Source organism: Pochonia chlamydosporia, chromosome 2 (genome assembly GCF_001653235.2).
Source record: "Pochonia chlamydosporia 170 chromosome 2, whole genome shotgun sequence".
Lineage (NCBI taxonomy): Eukaryota > Fungi > Ascomycota > Sordariomycetes > Hypocreales > Clavicipitaceae > Pochonia > Pochonia chlamydosporia.
Window position 1 is genome coordinate 5,463,364 of NC_035791.1, and position 20,134 is coordinate 5,483,497.

A 20,134-nucleotide genomic window follows, 5' to 3' on the forward strand; every position below is an offset into this window, starting at 1 on the left:
AGCGGGGGCTTTTGTAAGTTCAGACCAGAGTTGAGGTAACACTACAGCTAGTACAAGGCAGCCACGCATGGGAAAAGCAACCAAGACGGGAGGGAGATGGTCGTAAAAGAAAGTAATAAAAGAGCGCTGGCTTACGTGTTCTATCTTCTAGCCAATTGCAATGGAGATGTTGTTGTCTGCAATATATATTGTCTCGCAAGATACTGGCATCCAATTTACAAGCCAAGGTCCTTTATCACGAAACACCTTTACGAAAGGGCCAACAGGCCTGCCTTTGCTTAATAAAAGTATATTTGTGCATCAACCATGCTGGGTTGAGGCTTCTTTCTTATGCGAAGGCGGCTCGGCCGTTTACTTCATTGGCCAAACCTGCAAGTGAAGCTTACCTGGCAGTTCCTACGGTCATCTTTCGTCATTGTTGTTTAAGTGATGAACACCGGGAGAAGGCCACACAGCGAGAAGAGAAATTATCAACATCTACTGTTATGCTGCTGCTGTCCTCTTCTATCTTCGAGCTTGCCCATGGCGTTTGTGGTTTCGTGTCAGTCTCGGCTTAGGTTCAATGCTCCGGTGAATGAGCTCACAACCCATCCTCTGTGTCTGCTGTCCAGCGTGGAATGCATTTCCTGGAATCAGTATACAGAGGCAAGTATTAAATTCATGCTAACGCAATTAGACAATGTACGCGGTGTTTTAGTGTTATAAGATCAATCGATGGCTATTTTTGTAGAAGGCTACATTGGTCTAGGGTAACCACGTACAACAACGTAAGTCGAACAGTGTCAGTATTCTCGCTACAATGGTTGAACTTGTGAGATGGCGTGCATACGTAGTGCTTTGTCAACTACTATAAATGAGTGTTAAAAGTTTGTTAAGTATGCAAGGCTCTGCATTCAGTCACATGCTCCCGAGACACCCGTGGAGAGTGCCCAACACCGGCGACACTCAAGGAACAAACAAAGTGAACAAAATAGAATAGTTCAACCTGTATGAACCAGAGTCTTAATTACAGAACGCCACCATTAGCTCATTCTGGTTGTATCTTTAGAAGCTGTACGTACACTAAGCCATGCGCGATGCGGCGTTTGTTTCCTATCTGGGTAAGTCTAAGATCTCAAGATGCCCACCAATAATACAGCCAACGCAATTGCTCGGTTTAAGAGGATAGTTAAATGAGTTACTTGCGCGGTAATGCTGTACAGTAACATAAAGCGTGGCTAATAACTATATGAAGTATCCAGTCTGTCCCACCTTCGCTGCCTCGTGGTACTGATCTTCGATTGATGCCCCAAAGTCAACACCAGCTAGCACAACATCAATTGACAATGTCCAAGAAAACAATATTCATCACCGGCTGCTCAGCCGACTCTCTCGGTGCATCTATCGCAATAGAGCTCGCCAAACAACAGCATTTCGTCTACGTCACAGCCCGCAATCTCTCAAAGATACCGACCTCGCTTGCAAGCCTCGCCAACGTCGCAGTCCTCAAACTAGATATATCATCACCCGACTCAATAGCCGAAGCAGTCAAGACTGTAAAAGAAGTAAATGAGCGTAATGGCCTCACAGGCATAGATGTCCTCATCAACAGCGCCGCAAGGGCGTACACAATGCCCATCCAGGACATGGACATCGACGAGGCACGGAGGCTATTCGACACAAATGTCTGGGGCACTCTGCGCTTAATACAACATCTCTCACCTATGATTATTCCTAAAAAGGGCAGAATCGTCAACATTAGTAGCGTCGGGGCTGTGGTTAATACCCCCTGGCAGAGTGAGTTCCCGAACAAACAGGGCTAGAGTATAGCTAAGTCTGCGCATAGGCACGTACTCTGCTTCAAAGGCAGCCTTGACGCGATACTCGGAAATTCTGCGCCATGAACTTGCGCCGTTTGGTGTGTCTGTGGTGACGGTCATGCTTGGCACGGTGGCCACTCAGTTTAAAACGAACGAGCCGATCCCAGATATACAACCTACGTCGCGCTATTTTCCGATCTTAGATACGATTACCAATTGGGCAAACGGGAGTGCTGGGCCGCAAGGAGGGCCGGTTCATGATGTGGTTGAGAGTTTGTTGCCGTATATTATTGAGGATGGACGAGGAGGCTTGGCGTGGATTGGGCATTACAGCACGATTATCCGTGTGTTATCGCATTGGGGACCTGCGTGGATTTTGGTATGTCGCTGGTATTAGCTTGTAGTTTCCTTGCTAACGTTGATGTAGGATAAAATGGTTACTCAGGACCAAGGGCTGGTGGAGTTGAAGGCAGTTGAGAGCGCCAAGGACAAATAGACAAGGTGTGGTCGCAAGTTGGTTAGGAATGCCTAATTTGGGTTATTATGTAGATATAGCCCTGAGACATTAAGGTTGCACAACTCTCAAGATATTCTGACTGTAGACCCCTATCCCTAACCTGTCTGCACTTGATATGGAAGCACATCTTCATTTCCTGCGTGGCTGTCATCTTGTGCCTGGAGGCTTGGCATGCAGATCTTCAGGTGAGAATAAGACGAGATGGAACTAACAAAGGAACTAAGTGCAGGATAAGCAGCTATTTTAAGTAGCGCCACATTCTTTCGTCTACGGTTGTACTCCATAGTTGCTGGTTGCACAACTGGAACAAAGATGATTGTATATGTTCAAGTTGTTCGGTCGTTCTTGATCGCCATGCAAATTAGAGTATCCGTACGTCCTTTCAAGCCCATCGGCACTGCTTCACCTCCATCCAAAAATAACCAACTCTTTTGTTCTCAACTACTCCTTGTCCCAACGCTCCGCTCATCACTTCATGTTCCCCACGTGTGCTGACCATTCGATGCTGACAGTACACTAAACATCCCGGTATATGACGAAGGAACATCAAGGGCATCGATCCAACTTGGACATGGACAAGGACATGCATGAAGCCACGATGGCGGGGTTACATCAATGTGAATCAGACTGCAGATAAAAAAGACGCACCCGCATGGCCGTAGTAATTCCAATTGACCTGTACAAATCCTCGCCGTATGATACAAGTGCTATGAAAATGGTTCCTCTGTGGATAATAGCAATTGCTGGCGTTGCAAAAGCAGCTGATCTAGCACAGTATGCGTTAACAAGTGTGAGTTTAGAATCATCGTAGGCAACACCCAATGAGATGGACGCAAACTAACAAGACAGACTGGCTCAACAAATGGCGGAAACACATTCCCCGGTGTCTCGAGACCACTCGGCATGGTGAAACTCGGGCCGGATCTATACACGGGCAGCGACTCATACTCTGGATACGCACCGACAGGCAACTTCACGGGTTTTACGATGCTCCATGAGAGTGGTACGGGCGGCGCACCAAAATACGGTGTCGTGTCGCAGATGCCAGTTGTTGGCGACGTGACTAATCCTCTCAGTGATGCTATGAATGATACTCGTGCCAAGGACGATGTCACAGAGGTGGGATACTACAAGGCTTCTCTTGGCTCCGGCACTGTCCTGGAAATGGCTGCGACTGAAAAGGCGGGTATATACCAGTATACTTTCCCCAACAGCAAGACCAAGAATGTGCTGGTGGATGTGTCGCATGTGTTGTCTTCATATCGCGGCCAGGGACTCGAGCAGCATTATCTGGCTGGTAATATCAGCGTTGTGCCTGTGAAGAAGGGGAGTAAGACGCTCAAGTATACCGGCTGGGGAACCTACGACAACGTAAGTGAAAGTCATCACCTTGAGAATATACAATCTCACTATATCAGGGATGGAATCGAGCCGCCCCCTGGACAGTCTACTTCTGCGGCTACTTCAACACACCCTTCACATACAAGACTTTCCTGGGCAAAGACAAAACAACCGACCACTTGGCCGAATTCTCTAACAAATCAAGCTACGAGTCCAAAACCGCCCGCCTAGGAGCCCTGTTTACATTCAAAGACGCAAACGTCATCTCTCGTGTAGGCGTCTCCTTCATCTCCGCCAACCAGGCGTGCTCAAATGTAGACGCCCAGATTCCAGAGGGCACGAAACTCAAAGACGTGCGGCAGCAGACACGCGATGTCTGGAACAAAGACGTATTCGGCAAAGTGACCACTTCGGAAACAAACGTCACAAAGTTGAACCAGCTGTACTCTGCTCTATACTTTATGCATCTTCTCCCGACTAAGAAAACTGGTGAGAATCCAGGATGGAAGAGCAGCGAGCCTTATTACGATGATATATTCACATTCTGGGACACGGTAAGCTCACGACACACTCCCACTATCAATACTAACACCGTAGCAGTACAGATGTACAACCCCCCTGCTTCACATCCTCCAACCGACATATTATGAGGAATTCATCCGCTCTCTAATAGACACGTACCGCCACACGGGCTGGATCTCCGACGCCCGCTCCTCCTTCGCCAACGGCGCAGTGCAAGGCGGCACAAACGGCGACAACGTCCTCGCCGACGCATATGTAAAACACGTCCGCGGCAAAGTAAACTGGTCAGACGCATACGCCGCGATGCTCAAAAACGCAGAAACCATACCGCCCAACAACAACGATCCCAGAGATCCAACCGGTGGCACGGCAGAAGGTAAAAGCGCATTACCAGACTACAAGCAACTCGGCTACATCACGCCCAAGTTTTCGAGATCTGTCAGCCGCGCGGTAGAATAGTACGTCTTCCACCTTATTCACAAGCAGCATCTAACAACGTAAAGCTCGGTAAACGACTTTTCACTCGCGCTCGTGGCAGCAGGGCTCGACAAATCCAGCTACGAAACATACTTCAACCGCTCGCACAACTGGCGCAACCACTGGAACAAGGATATTTCGTCGCACAACTTCACGGGGTTTCTGGGCCCGCGCAACACAACCGGTTTTATAAGCCAGGATGCGCTCTCCTGCGGAGGCTGCTACTGGCGAGACTATTACTACCAGGCCTTACCGTGGGAGTACTCCTTCAATGCGCACCACGACCTCGACACGCTGATGGGATACATGGGCGGACGGGAGCGGTTTGTGGATCGTCTGGAAACGACGTTCCAGCCAGGAGTGTATTCTGGCAACAAGCAATTCGGCAACACAATCTTCAATCCGGGCAATGAGCCGAGTTTCACGACGCCCTATCTGTACAACTATGCGGGGAGGCAGGATCTTTCCGTGAAGAGGAGCAGGTTTGTGGCCAAGTCGTATTATTCACCTACAAAGGGCGGATTACCTGGGAATAGTGACGCCGGGGCCATGGAGTCGTGGTTGTTGTGGAACATGATTGGGTTGTATCCCATGACGGGGACGCCGGTGTTTCTCGTGGGATCGCCGTGGTTTAGGGATTTGAAGATTCAGCTTGGTGGGGGGAAGGTTCTTGAGATTGAGAGTACAGGCGGTGATGAGGATGTGTTTTATGTGCAGAGTTTGAAAGTGAATGGGAAGCCTTGGAATAAGGCGTGGGTTGACTGGAAGAGTGTGTTTGCAAAGGGTGGAAAGTTGGAGTTTGTGCTGGGTTCGAAGCCTGTGAATTGGACGACGGGGGAGTTGCCGCCTATGCTGGGAGGGAAGAAGCCTGATGATGCGAAGGTTGTCATTGAGCAGTGGCTGCAATGATGGGTGTTGGATTTGATGATCAAGGGTTGCGGTGATTGATGTGTGATGGTATAGATAGGCATATCCGGGAAGACGGTATGGCAAATAGTGATACGTGAGATCATTGCTTTAGAAAAAATCAATTGACCCAACTCCTCGCTATGCATAAGCACAGATATTGCCTAGGCATATATACGCTGTGACAACATATTTGGCCAGATCACTTATCCCCGTCCCATACGTTGCGAAACTCCTCGCTATCCTCTACTTGGTATCTAGGTGAAGTGGCATGTTCTTCCTCATCTACAGCTGAGTCACCCCATTGTCTAGCTTCGTCTGCTTGTGGTCTCTGCGCACTTGTGCTTGCTTCGGTTGTGGGTGGTGCGGGTGAAGCAGCAGGAGGGCCTTTCCCGAGCCCCAAGTCTGCTGGATCTGGTTCTGGGTGTTTGACTACCTTCTTGGCCTTCTTCTTCTTTTTAACAACCACTACCGGCTGGGGTTCCGCTGTTTGCTGTGGTGGCGGATTTCGAGGTGATGTTGAACCCGAGGCTCGGGTTTGTGGTGGTGGTCGCGTTGGCCCGGTTGACCAGGCGGGAGATCTGCCGTTGTAGCTGCTCATTGACGACCTGTATCGCTCAGCAAGCGGCTCACTGGCTGTAATGACGGGATACTAATTTCTGTTAGCTCGTGACAGGAGACTGACGGTTCATCAACATACATTCCAATCACCATATTCTAGTTGTCTTGCTGAATTATACAAACGCTCCTCGTCTTCGTCCAATTCTGGTTCATCAAATGTACCGTGCTGTTGTTCAAATAGTGTGTCGCCAGTTCTACTCGAGCTTGGCCCGCCCAGCAGTGGTGATGTCGCACTAACCTCGCCAGGTTTAGGTAGCCAGTATTTGGCTTTGCCTCCGCGCTCATACCTCATACCCTCGTTTAATCTGGCAAGCCGTGACTTGGAATCTTCGTGAGCCATGACCTTGTCTCCGGAGTCAAAAGCCCGGTAGCCGTAGTTGTTCCCACGGAATGTCTCCTTGGAATCCTCAATGAGATCTTTGATGCCGAATGAGTCTTTGAGGGCATGATTCAGCGGCATGCGGGCTGATAGGATACTGTTGTCGGCAAAATCGTGCCATGAGAAGGCGTACCAATGAGCAATGGCAAAGGCGGGCATCTCAACGCAAATGAGGGCGTCTTGGATGGCGGCGGCAAGGTTGTCTCTGGTGTAGCCTTGGACATCGTCGGGAATGGCACCGAGCCACACCAGGATGGATAGGAAAAAGCCTTGCCAGTACGATGCAAAAATGATGAGCTTGATGCAGAGAAACTTGGGAACAGGCCGGAAAGGGGTCAAGTCCTTGTGCATGCAGACCCAGAACAGGCCCAGTGAGTACAAGCTCACTGTTACGCTGATGTTGTAGATGATGCCGCTCCAAAAGTAGCCCGATTTAGCGCCAATATAGCCTTCTTGATATGTGCCTGTTGCTTTCATGACAATGGCTGCAATGGCCAGAACAGGCTTGAGCCATGCGTATTGTAGGATTCCACGCTTGATGGACAAGAATGTATGCGGATCGGAAATGTCGACTTTGCGCAGTACGTGGTTCATGGGCCACAGATGTTGCACAGGGGCACGGCCATGGGTCATGATAATCAAAGATCGTTCGCCGCCAAGGTAATTGATTAGCAGTTGGAAGAAGGTGTAAATGGTAAATGCTTCGTATATGTCTCGAATAGGGTCAACAAATTGAGCAGCGTTCAGCGACACCATGCTCGTAAACGACGCAATCGAATAGATGGGGACCATGAGAAGAATTCGAACGACGTAACGCTGGAGCAAAGGCTTTCGATAATTTTTGGTCTGAAGCCATATTGAACTTTTGTCTTGTTAGCTTGAACCATTTGGACAGGAGGGACAACGTACACGACAGAGAGTAATGTTGCTGCAAAGGAGGCAACACCCGCCACGACGGTTGTAGCATATGTAAATTTTGTCCCCGTGCCTCCATCAGAGGTGGTGCTGGTGGTAGTGAGGGACATGGCGGCAAAAGGAGCGACTGCCGACGCAGCTCGTGAAGCTGTAATGAGCTTGGTCGAAGGGCAACGCACAGAGTTAGACCATGGCTGAACTCAGGAGATTGCAATGTCAACACGTCGACGAGAAGCTGGATAGGTTTCGCTAACGGATGTGCGGAGATGGGCCGGAGCAAGCAGCCGGTACGGGCGTGATGACGACGGGATCGGGTGCAGTAGACGGTGATGCACAAAAGACGGGATGAAGCTACCAGCCGCGCGTGTGACGACGTCGGCGTGCTTGACGTGCATCACAAGGCAACAGGCGTTGGGTGGATGGTGGAGAATCTTGGGTCGATTTGACACACGGTTGGCTAGAGGGAGTGGCCAGTGTGGCACATTGCAGCATGACAGGGGGCGGCCAGAGAGGTCTGGGGTACTCGAGCCGAGCAGAAGGTGTGTCAAATTTCTACCAGTTTGTGTTGGGGGTACAACAAGACGGAATATATTGGGGAATAGGTGTCAAATGATGTTTTGAAGTCTGCAGGTAGTAGCCATTTCGAGATCAATTGATATTAATTGATCAGTCTGGTGCCATATCATTCGGAGATCTCGTCGGCAACCGTAACACAGCCAATTGTATTGTCTACCATGTCAGGCACTGGGAGGTTCAGACGTCAACTGGGCAAGTGCCACGTTCAGGACATTGACGGCGGACTGCACTTGCGTTCTAGTGCCAAATAATCGCCACAAGTTCAATCCCAGATTGACCAGAGTTGTATTCAAAAGTTGATGACAAAGGGCCCATGATAATCGCTCCATACGTTGAGATATATCCTCTGATTAAATATCACTGATGATCGTGTCTCATGTCTGGTAGTCTTAGGCCCGTCTGGTCTTCACTTTAGTGACCGATGCGCTATCAGAACCAGAGCTAGTGCCATGTCAGCACCAGACTGGAAGCTGTCACAGGCAAGCGTGGCGTCAACTGGTAATAGGGCTGTATAGGGGGCCAATGTGGGGCTTCTGGCTCAATTGGCAATTGGCTCTCCCAGACTAGATTGACCATGGTGACATGGAGCTCCAGACATCAAGCTTGGTTAGCTGCTTTCACAAGCGACCGAGCTCAACATGCGTCACGACTGATGGAAACTTCCTCGTCAATTCAACTCGGCATCCTTCTCCCACGAACCCATCAAGCGCATCCTCCCTGCGATAGGCGCTGCCTGGACATGTTCGTTGAATCCACGAGAGGCAGAGGAGCTGTCCAGGAGCCGACCTCCCACTCGAGACAATGACGCCGGTCGACGCGATTCTGGAAGCACGAGACTCCCGGCCAGGTTTCAATTTGTATGCCGACATTTCACTTCAATTTCGGCATCTTGTCCAAGCTGTACGACTAACCGTTCATTCTGTTTTCTAGCGAATTTCTCATCTTTTTCATCATCTGCGGTCTGCTGGCCATCTTCTTCCTGCTGTATTTTAACCGACTGTTCGCATCCATCGTCTCATACGGCATTCGGACATATACCTGGCACACATACCGAGTCTACATTGATGTCAAAGCAATCCAGGTCTCTCTCCTCGGCGGCCGAATCTTCTTCACCGGTTTACGCTACCACGGGTCCAACGAATCCTTCCTCATCCAACATGGAGACATTACCTGGCGATATTGGCTGCGACGAGTACGGGACCTTGATATCAATGTCTCAAATGCTTCCGATAGCTCCTCGGTAGCTGGAAGTCAAAAGAACTCCAATCTGCCGTGTAGGATACATGCCAGGCTTGTCGGTGTCGAATGGTTCGTTTACAATCGGAGCCCGGCATATAACAGTGTCCTCGATGGCCTGCTCAACGTCGATTCGCCGGGATCCAAGTCCAGTGATATCTATAATGAAAAGGACGAATCCGCTCTGAGATTCAGAAAAGGTCACCAAAACGGCTCAGCAGAAGGAAACTTTTATACAGGCGATACAACCACCAATGTACCAGACTCGGAGAAAGCAAGTCAGCCTCAGCCGTCCCCTCCGGACCGCTCTTCCACGGCTTCCCACAGTGTCAACGAACGTGCATGGAGCAATGAAGCCAATAATTCTCTCCCCGCAATGCTTCAGCTGTTACCGATTTCAGTGGAATGCCAAAAGCCCGCTCTTGTGGTTGGCAATGACAACACCAAAGCCATTCTCATTGTGAAAGCAAACTCGGCTACAACGATTGTAGACGCAGGTCACACGAGAACAGTGGATTTGTACCGTCAGTTATTCAAAGTCGAATTTGATCATCCTGTGGTTGAAATGCGAGAGAACGACGAATTTAAGGAAGACCAAGTTTCTCGAGCCACTCGACAAAGGGAGGACGCTTCAAGCCAGGAAACGCCCGCACAGCGATCTTTCTTCAGACATCGTCGTCGCAAGGTCTTACATTCACTCAGGAACCTTGTTCCGTACTGGCGTCGTTCTGTCGAATCCTTTTCCACCGATTCAAGAGCAGCAATCGGCACAGGTGTATCCCAAATTCCCGGCTCAAGCCACTGGCAGGGTCTATCAAGGTACCTAGACGACAGATATCAAGATGATAAGGCAAGGTGGTCTTCTGTTGAATATGGTGCCGTCAATACGATACTTGACTGCCCAGCTGCAATGCTTACAATTTATTGGGATACCGTCGTCAAAATTACAGACACGGCTCGCCAAAACAACAGTTCGAGCTTTCACACCAGCATCAACGGGACAGAGCCTCCAGCTTGGGGAATGACTTTGTCAGTCAAGGGCGGGACGATGAACTACGGCCCATGGGCAGACCGCCAACGGGCAGACTTGCAGCGCGTCTTTTATCCCACGCTTTGTAAAGACGCAGTTGCTGCTGAGCCATTACCGGCCGGATCCTGGAGAGTTGCGACGCAATTCAAGCTTTTTGTTGAATTGGACGATGCTGTCACTTTACGAGTTCCAACTAGAGAAGAATCCAAGAATTGGCGCTGGCGTGGAAAAGAACCGCCAATCGGCCGACAAGGTGCGACTGGCAAGAAAAGACGCAACAAGAACAAAAAGAGCAAAGGCGATGCCCAACCCGTTCGGCCGGCCGGTTGGCTAGAGATCAAGGTGCCCTCCAACTCTACCATTTCGTACTCAATGGACATGCTTGGTCGGTCAACAGGGTACCAGAATCGCTTAGACATTGATCTACCAAGCACAGAACTTTGGAGCAGCGTCAATCACGATTTGATGTGGAAATCCGGAGCACAACGCATTTCCTGCGACCTTTCCAATCCTCTGACTTGGAATACACTTCGAAACTGGCATTTCAACATAACCTGTGACGACATGAAGCTTTATCTCCTGCGAGACCACATATTCCTTCTGATCGATCTGGTCGACGACTGGGCCACCGGGCCACCCTCCGAATATCTCGTATTTACACCGTACATATATCACCTGAAATTAAACCTGCAAAATTTACAACTATATCTTAATGTTAATGACGAAAACATCATCGATAAAGCCACGGCCCTTGATGATAACACGTATTTGATCCTATCTAGCCCTCTTCTGAAAGCAGAAACCTCGATACCCCTGGATAAATTTCGACCGAACAGTAATGCTATTCCGTTTGACATTCGAACCGACACGTTTGATCTGACACTGCACGCCCCGCAGTCCAACACGCAGGCCGCCTTTTTGAGATCCAATGAGCTTGGGCACGGGGAGGGCCTCACCGTTACTGGCAGCTATGAATACAATGCCACAACTTCACCAGCAAATACAGATACCCTGATACTCAATGTGCAAGGGCAATCCCCATATGCGTATCTCTACGGATTCATTATAAGATATGTAATTCTTCTCAAGGACAACTATTTCGGTGATTTTGTTCACTTCCGAACACTGGACGAATACCAAGAACATTTGCAATTAGAGGCCCAGAAGTCCAACCCTGACACCGTGCCTCGACCTCCGAACAAAAAGTCAAATGATCTCGATGTCATTTTGTCCGTCAAAGTCGATGATCCGCGTATTTTTCTACCCACGAATCTGTATTGCGCCAACCGCTTTCTGCAATGCGAGCTTGCCAACCTGTCCGTTGATCTGCGTTTCACAAACTATTACATGGACATGGAGCTCTTGCTGAGCCCTCTCAGCCTGTCCATGGGCAACCCGATACTCTCGCCCGACACTGTCAACTCTTCCTACTCCAATACACAGCTATTTGTTGACGGAGTACGCGTTTTTGGCCATCGTACATTTGGCCTGCCTCCTTCAGAGCCTACATATCTTTGCAACTGGGACGTATCAGTCGGCGTGGTGGATGGCGAATGCTCCGCAGATTTTCTAACCTCGTTGGCTAAAGGTGGTGCGGCGTTTGGATTCATGTTTGACGACGTTGAGAATGCTCTCGTACCGTACTCTTCTCTCGTCTTCAATGACGTCACATTCGTTAGAGTTGATGTCGCTTCTCTTCATTTGTGGCTACACGTCGATGAAGCTGCATTTCTACTGTCAACGGGACCCATCGAAGTGCGAAGTAACGATTGGGGTGGTGCTCATTACTCGAAACGCGCCAACATTGACATTCCTAACATAGAAGTGTCCTGCGTGAACGCGGAATCCGCTGCCAGGCATACATCTCGGCGTCATCACCAAGTAGACACTGTGGCTTATTTCAAAACTGACATTCATCTTGCGTCTATTGGCCGCAAGTTTCACTTCCACAAAGAGCTCAAGATTCAGCAAGATTTGATCCGGAGAGAAGATCAACGTACGGAAAGAACCCCATTTCTCCTGCGACAGCAAAATGACCCTGAATTCGTCCCGGAACCGTTTGATCCTCCAGCACAATGTGCGCCACCGCCTGCTTTCCCGGTTACAGAACTGGACGATGGTGACGATCAGGCATCCTACAAAAGCGATGGAACCTCTCGGTTTTCTAATCGGTTGCGGCGTCAAAGCTCGTTCTTGTCCTTCTCCAGCTCTAGTACCGGCAGTATACGTGGCGCCCGAAGTCAGCCACGGAGCCAACCGCGGAGCCGTGCCCGATCAAGGCAGACGGCGTTGTCGACTCAATCCAGTGGTACAGAGAAGGAACGTCGAGTGTCAGGCCAGAGAGGAAGTGTGCTGTCTTCGGACCTACGCCTCACTGCAATTCACCAGCCCGGACGGGATCGAACATACAAGGACCATGTTGAGCATTCGTCGGTTGCGTTTTCTAGCCAGTACTTTGCTCCGCACTTTCCGCTGGAGACCGTCAGGCCTGATGGCCGTGAAGCTACGTTTGAGGAAGCAGAGGTGGATAAAGATGACGATTTCTTTGTTCCGGATGCTTCCCTTGACGATATAAACCCGTATAATCTTAGTGAAAATCATGCTCAGGCTAGCACCATGATTGACTTTCCCACCGGAATTACAGCCTTTATGAATCCCGAAGCTGTGCGCTATGTCAACTCTCTTTTGTCGGCCATGCAGCCAAGCGAGCCGGACGACATTCTCGATTCACTCCAAACAGATGCCATAGGAGACATTTTCACCGAGAAAAAGAAGAGCCACATTACGGGTTCCATGCAGGAACTGTTGGTAAAACTGCCAAAGGCGAACATTCGATTTCTAAACTCATCGACTTTGGACTCTCCAGACGCCAATCAAGAAGAACAGGACCAGTACGACATTCGCATATCCAAGACTTTGCTCATCACTCGTACCGTCAAGGAGGGTACTGGTGAAACTGCAACCTCGCGCACTTCGCTTCACTTCCGCCTCAAATCTGCAGAGATGTCTGCGTCTGAACGGCTCTCTTCAATTGAAACACCTCAGGCCGCGGTCATGGTTAACGTCAACGACGTTCGAGTATCACTGGGTGCAAAGGACATAACATATTTTGATGCTGATGTTGGTTCAATAGTCGGAAGCACTGCGTCTGGAAAGGTCGAATATTTGGCATCCTTGATTCACCGCACGGGTAGCATAGCCACGGAATTAGGCAGTCTCCTGTCTGAAACAGCCTCCCGTCAAGACAATCGAACCAAGTACTTGATCTCCAGGCTGTTGCAAGAGGGTCATGCTACAAACGATCCGTCGTTCCTTATTCGACCTTCAGCAGTGCTGCGATCCGCTCACGAGCACATGAGAACGGTTGACTCATGGAAGCTAATGATGCGTCTGCGACAAATCTGGGCAACCATGAGCCAGGGTAAGAAGCTGGACATCATCAACACATGCAGAGATGATCCACCAGAAGTTCAACCCAATGTCGCCCAGCAAGTTGTTTCCGCGTTTCAAAAGTGGCGAAGCTGGGATTTGGAGGACCCTTCCAAGGCCGTTCTCATCAAGAAAATATTTGGGAAAGCTGTCGGCCACAAGGAAGAGCCGTCACAGGAATACCCTCTTCTTGGAGCTTGCCGATTGGGCGAACTTCAGTTTGTGTTGGATCCGGGGCCGAAGCAAAACAACATTGGATTTATTGACCTGACCTTGAGAGTAGACAAGCGACCACCAGGGCAGCAGGATGTTCTTCCTGAAATCACAGATTTCCGTGGGCCGCTGACAATTTTGAATCTCTGTTGCGGAGAAGCTGCCATTCACTTAAACTGGGAGCTCTGCGAGTTGGCGGAAGACGTTCTGCGTCTGTATAACAAGGCCCAAGTTCCAGGATTGCAAGCGGCCAAGACACACAAGAAGGCAGCGGTAAGGTCATCCCAGGTGCCCGCAGCATATCATGTGGTGTTCGAGGTGATTAAAGGATCCATCGAGGCAGAAACTATCAACTTGACAGCAAAATCCCTCAGCGATGGGCTGACAACGTCCATTTTACTCTGCAATACTGGCGAGGAGCTGAGTGTGGCAAATGCCATGCTGAATTGCAAGGCGGTTACATCGAAGCTACAAAGTCATGGTCATGTGCTCAGTATTTTGCAAATCCAACAGCCGAGCGTGTTTGCTGCACATGAGCTGCAGACAACAGGAGACATCGATGCGCATGTCATCAAGGTGTCGGCAAGTTCTGAAAGTCTGACTTTACGAGTCAAACAAGATCCTATTGGCCTTTTAGAGGTGCTCGATTTGCTCATCCGAGATGAAGCCGCTCAGATGTACAGACTTAAGGACCTTATTCCATCATCTCCAGATGGGCCAAAGAAGCGAGATAAGATCAAGAAGCGTATTGCCACATTTGTGGTCAATGTTGCCATGTTCCTCGATGGATATACCCTCAGCATGCCGCTGCTGCAGTCTCTGACATATAAGATCACAGGTTCTGGGGCGAGAGCATCATGCGCCGCCAATTTTGGGAAGGAAATTGTGTTTGACTTCGATATCAAAGAAAACTCCCATGAGATGCAAATCAACGTGAAAGACGAGCCACAGAGCATTTCATTGCTGGAAATACCACCAGCAAACGGAAGGATCACAAGTAACATGCAGTCAACTCAAAACGCCATCAGTGTCTTGGCATCCATGGAAGTCATCCGCCTAGACGCATCCGCCATCTACAGCTTGCTAACGGCACTGAACCGCCCTCAGATATCTGGAGCAATTGATGAAGTTCAACAACAAGTCAAGATCATCAAGGGCCACATCACAGAGACTTTTGGCGCCAAAGGGGAGGCCAAGGCTTCCGATATGCCCCCTGCTTCATCTTCATCAACTTCTGGCATGGTTTACAACGTTCACCTGGCGTTGGCAGGGCTCCGAATCTTGGCAAAGACGCCCCTCAAATCGATTGAAGAACCCATGGCGCAGATCCTGTTTGCCTTGGACAAGGTCACTCTGCAGGCTTCAAACCAACATAACTCAAATGCTGCTCCTCTGAAATATCCTGATTTACATGTCAATCTGCGCCAAATCAGCCTCGATATCTGCCGTGGCAAGGAGGGTGCGCTGCGGTCTTGTGGCAATCTGACAACTGGCATCAATGTATCCGCAAGCTCTCAACGCGGTGATGACGGCAAAGAGGACTGGTCATTACACTTCCGCAACGATATCCTGACACTAGATCTCTCTCCAGAAACTGTTTCAACCGTTGTTGATGTTGTCGGTTACATGGGATCCAAAATTAGAAATCTTGATACATCCCGTGAGTTGGAATATCTCCGGAAGTTGAGACAATCAAAGCCGAAGATCAAGATCAACGATGACAAAGAGGACTGGGGAGAAGAGACGGACATTTTTGAGTCTGTTCTGTCATCTATTACCTACCGCTTTGAGCTGAGAAACATTCGCTTCTGCTGGGATGTGGCGGATGAAACCATTGACCAGGATGCCACAAAGGAGGATCTTGTCTTATCCATCAAGTTGATTGAGTTTGGTACCCGAACCAGGAAGTCCGCGAGACTAACGATTGAGGATTTCCTCCTGCAAACGGTGCCTCCTGGTCAGGACAAGAGTATCAGATCATTGCACTCTGCGCTTTTGCCAGAAGTTATGTTCAATGTCGCATACATATCGACCGCGGACGCTCGTCGCATGGCCTTCCAAGCAGTTGGAGACTCTCTCGACCTTCGATTAACTTCGGGATTTATTGTGCCGGCTGCCAATCTCATACAATCTATCTCCTTATCCATGAAGAATGTGCAAGCGGCCTCATCACAGTGGACAATCGAAGGGCCAGCATCTGCCGAACACGCTGCACCCAAGAAGACTGAAGACACCGCACAGTCCCCTCGGCAACGCAGCATGTTTGGAAACAAAAGGCTGGAAAACCTGCTCGTGGATGCGGACTTTGCAGGTGCTGTTGTATACGTATCGACCAAAAGAAATGCCAGCAGTGCAGTACCTGAATCTAAATATGGCCAACCATCTTTGGCAGGCAAATATGGCCAGTTCAGTGCCGATGATTCAGGCTCCGGTGCCGTCCTGCGCAGTCCAGGCTTGGCAGGGAAGGCCGAATACTGCGACAATGGCAAGGAAGATCCCTCTCTCTACGGCGAGCTCAAAATTGACGCTTCAAACAATATTCTGTATCCCTCGGTCGTTCCGTTGGTTCTGGATATCTTGTCATCAGTAAAACAAGTCGTCAGTGACAAGGACGGCACCGATACTGATGCGGAACGAAAAGCAGAGCAACCCGATCGGCCGAAGCTGAAACCAACCAAGTCTGGTGATGAGGATAATTTCCTTACTGTCGACCCAAGTACTGTGCTCGGTCGCCTAAGACTAAATTTGGGATTGCGTATCTGCCGACAAGAGTTTTCGCTGAGTTGTCAGCCCATAGCAAGGGTTTCTGCTACAACTTGTTTTGACAACATGTACTTCACCCTCAATACCGTCACGTCGCAGGAACAAGGCAACTTTTTCGCCATCTCTGGCGTGATCAACAAGCCGCAAGCATCCGTCCAGCACGTCTATTCACGAGATTCTACAGCAAGCTTTGAGCTTGACTCCGTCACGATTTCTTTCATGAACAGCAAGCATTTCAGTGGCACGAGTGGTGTTTCTGCCATTTTGAATGTCAGCCCAATGAAAGTCTCGGTCAATGCGAAGCAAGTACAGGATTTCTTACTGTTCCGTGAAATTTGGTATCCAGCAGAGTTGCGACAAAAGTCCGTGGTTCAGGTTCCCAAGATGGAGACTGAATCATCACAAGCACACCTTGTACAGCGGTATCAGGAGGTTGCAGCAACAGCAGCTTTCCCTTGGACGGCAACGATATCTATCGCAGCACTCGACGTCAGCATCGACCTCGGGCAGTCGATCGGCAAGTCAGTATTCCAGATCAACGAATTTTGGGTGTCGTCCAAGAAAACGTCCGACTGGGAGCAGAATTTATGCCTTGGCTTCAAAAAGGTCGGTGTGGACTGCACTGGCCGCCTAAGTGGTTTTATAGCTCTGCAAGATTTTAGGCTACGATCATCAATCAAGTGGCCACAGCGAGAAGAAGCTCTCAACGAGACGCCGCTTGTACAAGCATCACTTGCGTTCAACGCATTGCGCATCAAGGCGGCATTTGACTACCAAGCATTCTTGGTGGCCGACATTACATCTCTAGAGTTTCTGATGTACAACGTTCGAGAGCGACGTGACGGCAACGGAGACCGACTGGTTGCAATTTTCGACGGCGAAGCTGTGCAGGTGTTTGGGACGACAACATCAGTAGCACAAGCCGTGGCGCTCTATCAAGCACTACAGAAGCTGATTGAAGAGCGGAGGGAGAACTTCAAGTCGTCGTTGCGAGAGATTGAAAAGTTTATGAAGCGCAAATCCCTCAACACACGTACTGCACTACAAACGTCTCCCGTCGTGCCGAAGCTACCGGTGGATGATACACTGTCCAAGTCACCCATCTCTTTGGATACTGACGTGGTGGTGACTTTGAAGGCTCTGAACTTGGGCGTCTTCCCGAGCACCTTTTCCGACCACCAAGTATTCAAGATGGAAGCTCTCAATGCGTATGCCCGATTCGCAGCCAGCATTGAACAGCGACGAATTCATAGCATTCTGCGTATGACACTGGGTCAGCTGCGGATCGGTCTAGCCGGTGTTCGAGATGTCGAAGCGCCCAAGATGCTTAATGAAATGACGGTTGAGGATGTCGTCCAAAGAGCTACCGGATCCCGTGGCGGTACGATTCTCAAGGTCCCCCGTGTCGAAGCCGTGATGGAGACGTGGCAGAAACCAACCAGCAATCACATCGACTACATTTTCAAGAGCGCATTCGAAGGCAAAGTAGAAGTAGGGTGGAACTACTCTCGCATCAGTTACATCCGCGGCATGTGGGCTAACCACTCGAAATCACTGGAACAAACCTGGGGTCGTCAACTACCAATGACGGCAGTGAAGATTACTGGTGTCCCGGAAGCCGAAGGCGATGGCGAGCAGCAAAAGATTACGGCAGAAGTCACAGTCCCGCAGTCCAAGTACGACTACCTGGCTCTTGAGCCACCGGTGATTGAAACGCCACAGTTACGTGATATGGGTGAGGCAACGCCTCCTTTGGAATGGATCGGATTGCATCGCGATAGGCTCCCCAATCTGACGCATCAGATTGTGATTGTGTCGTTGTTGGAGTTGGCGGGAGAGGTTGAGGATGCGTATTCTAGGATCTTGGGGTCTACTTGATTCGGAGTCGCTTGTGGTGTTACATGATGATTTAGCATAGCGTTTGGGAGTTAGACACGGAATGAAAATGAAATTATGAAGGAGGCAGTGTAAATTATGATTAGCATATGTACATAACTCACAATGGAAGTTTTATAATCTGAATGTGTTGGTTGTTTCCTGTGATGTTGGACGCCCAAATATGAGAACGCCAGACAATGTAAACAATACCATACAATACCTGTCATTATCGCAAGAAAGTCTAGTGTGCGGTCAGAAGCCATGAGTATTTGAACTTCGGGTCCCTACAACGCCATGATTTGTTCAAGCATGACATTGTGATACTTGCAAGTGTTTACATACTTATGGCCTCTCCGTGTATAAAACTATATCTGGCTAGTCACTGCGGTATGAACCAATACTGGGATAACTAGCACAAGGCAGTTGGAGCTTTTCATTCTTCTCAGGCCATCGCAGTTTTAATGTCTTTCAATAATTAAATAACCAAGGCATCCACCACCTGATCATACAACTTCATCAAAGTATCCAAAAGTTAAGGTCATGTCCTGCCTCAGCACGCATATTTTGAAACAGTCGTCACACCATGAGCAAGCTAACACCTACAAGCAGCTTTCACGCACGAAATACCGTAGCCAGAGGCTGCTTCTCGTGTGACACCAACACCAGAATATCGAATAGCTTGTAGACCCAACCAGCAGTCTAGCTGCCACAGTACACAGTGGCCTCGTCATCAGGCTTGCCGCACCCGAAAAAGTCCCTTCCTTTGTTGGGCCCTGTGCACTGTTCATTGAATAAGCATCATGATGTCCTAGCGGGTGTATTTCTCACCGTACGGGATGTTTCGGATCGCACGGAAGTTCTATGTTCTTCCACTTCGGACCTATGGCGTAGCATGTGTTTGGCTTTTTTCCTGCCCTATTAAAGCACAACTAACGAAGGATTTCAACAGTTAGAAACAGCTTGAGCAGTCGAGGCGAGTGGAAGAAGGGAGATTGGGGGGGGGGTTGTACCCCCGTGCTCCACCATCGGTTCGCTGTGCCGCGTTTTTGGAGGTATCTTCCTGGTCCTTGTTGTGCTTCCGCTGGGATGGCGGCCGAGGCGAGGGTGGAGAGGAAGAGGATGGCGGTGAGGTTGTTGAGCTGCATTTTGGGTGGTGGGAGTCTGGTGGTGATTGTTGAAGTTTAGAACGATGGGATGAGATTGAGGGTAATGGGATGAGACTGAGGGTAATGGGATGAGATTGAGGGTGATGGGAATGTCTTTATGTACTTGTTTGATTGCATGGATAGTACAACACTGGTCATTTACTTTGGTCTATGGATGTGTATTTTATTCTGCGGTGGTAATGTTCACATACGGACAGTGGAAGGTATCAAGAGTTTCGGAATATCTGACGTGGCGGTGGTATATTTGAGCAGTCACCTTGTAAATGAGCGGTTGGACACTTTGGGCATGGACGGATAGGGCAATTGTCTTGGGGTGATTATGCGTAGCGAATGTAAGGACCATGATTTAAGAAATAAAATACGACG

At 49.4% G+C, this 20,134-nt stretch overlaps 4 protein-coding genes across 4 annotated transcripts; 3 read left to right on the plus strand and 1 right to left on the minus strand.

The window, feature by feature from the left end:
* Positions 1-1,325: 1,325 nt before the first annotated feature.
* VFPPC_03694 (oxidoreductase, short-chain dehydrogenase/reductase family) lies at positions 1,326-2,295 on the plus strand (the record flags this gene model as incomplete). The annotated part of the gene is made up of 3 exons (XM_018283166.1): positions 1,326-1,776; positions 1,826-2,178; positions 2,227-2,295. The coding sequence occupies 3 exons, from the start codon at positions 1,326-1,328 to the stop codon at positions 2,293-2,295; spliced, it is 873 nt and encodes a 290-aa protein (XP_018147923.1).
* Positions 2,296-2,968: 673 nt separating this feature from the next.
* VFPPC_03695 (glycosyl hydrolase, family 92 protein) lies at positions 2,969-5,565 on the plus strand (the record flags this gene model as incomplete). Its single annotated transcript, XM_018283167.1, has 5 exons — positions 2,969-3,106; positions 3,166-3,687; positions 3,735-4,211; positions 4,258-4,637; positions 4,683-5,565. The coding sequence occupies 5 exons, from the start codon at positions 2,969-2,971 to the stop codon at positions 5,563-5,565; spliced, it is 2,400 nt and encodes a 799-aa protein (XP_018147924.1).
* A 199-nt stretch (positions 5,566-5,764) lies between these two features.
* VFPPC_03696 (organic solute transporter ostalpha) lies at positions 5,765-7,587 on the minus strand (the record flags this gene model as incomplete). The annotated part of the gene is made up of 3 exons (XM_018283168.1): positions 5,765-6,214; positions 6,263-7,424; positions 7,472-7,587. The coding sequence occupies 3 exons, from the start codon at positions 7,585-7,587 to the stop codon at positions 5,765-5,767; spliced, it is 1,728 nt and encodes a 575-aa protein (XP_018147925.1).
* A 1,267-nt stretch (positions 7,588-8,854) lies between these two features.
* On the plus strand, positions 8,855-18,602 carry VFPPC_03697 (fermentation associated protein; the record flags this gene model as incomplete). The annotated part of the gene is made up of 2 exons (XM_018283169.1): positions 8,855-8,910; positions 8,984-18,602. The coding sequence occupies 2 exons, from the start codon at positions 8,855-8,857 to the stop codon at positions 18,600-18,602; spliced, it is 9,675 nt and encodes a 3,224-aa protein (XP_018147926.1).
* Positions 18,603-20,134: the final 1,532 nt, after the last annotated feature.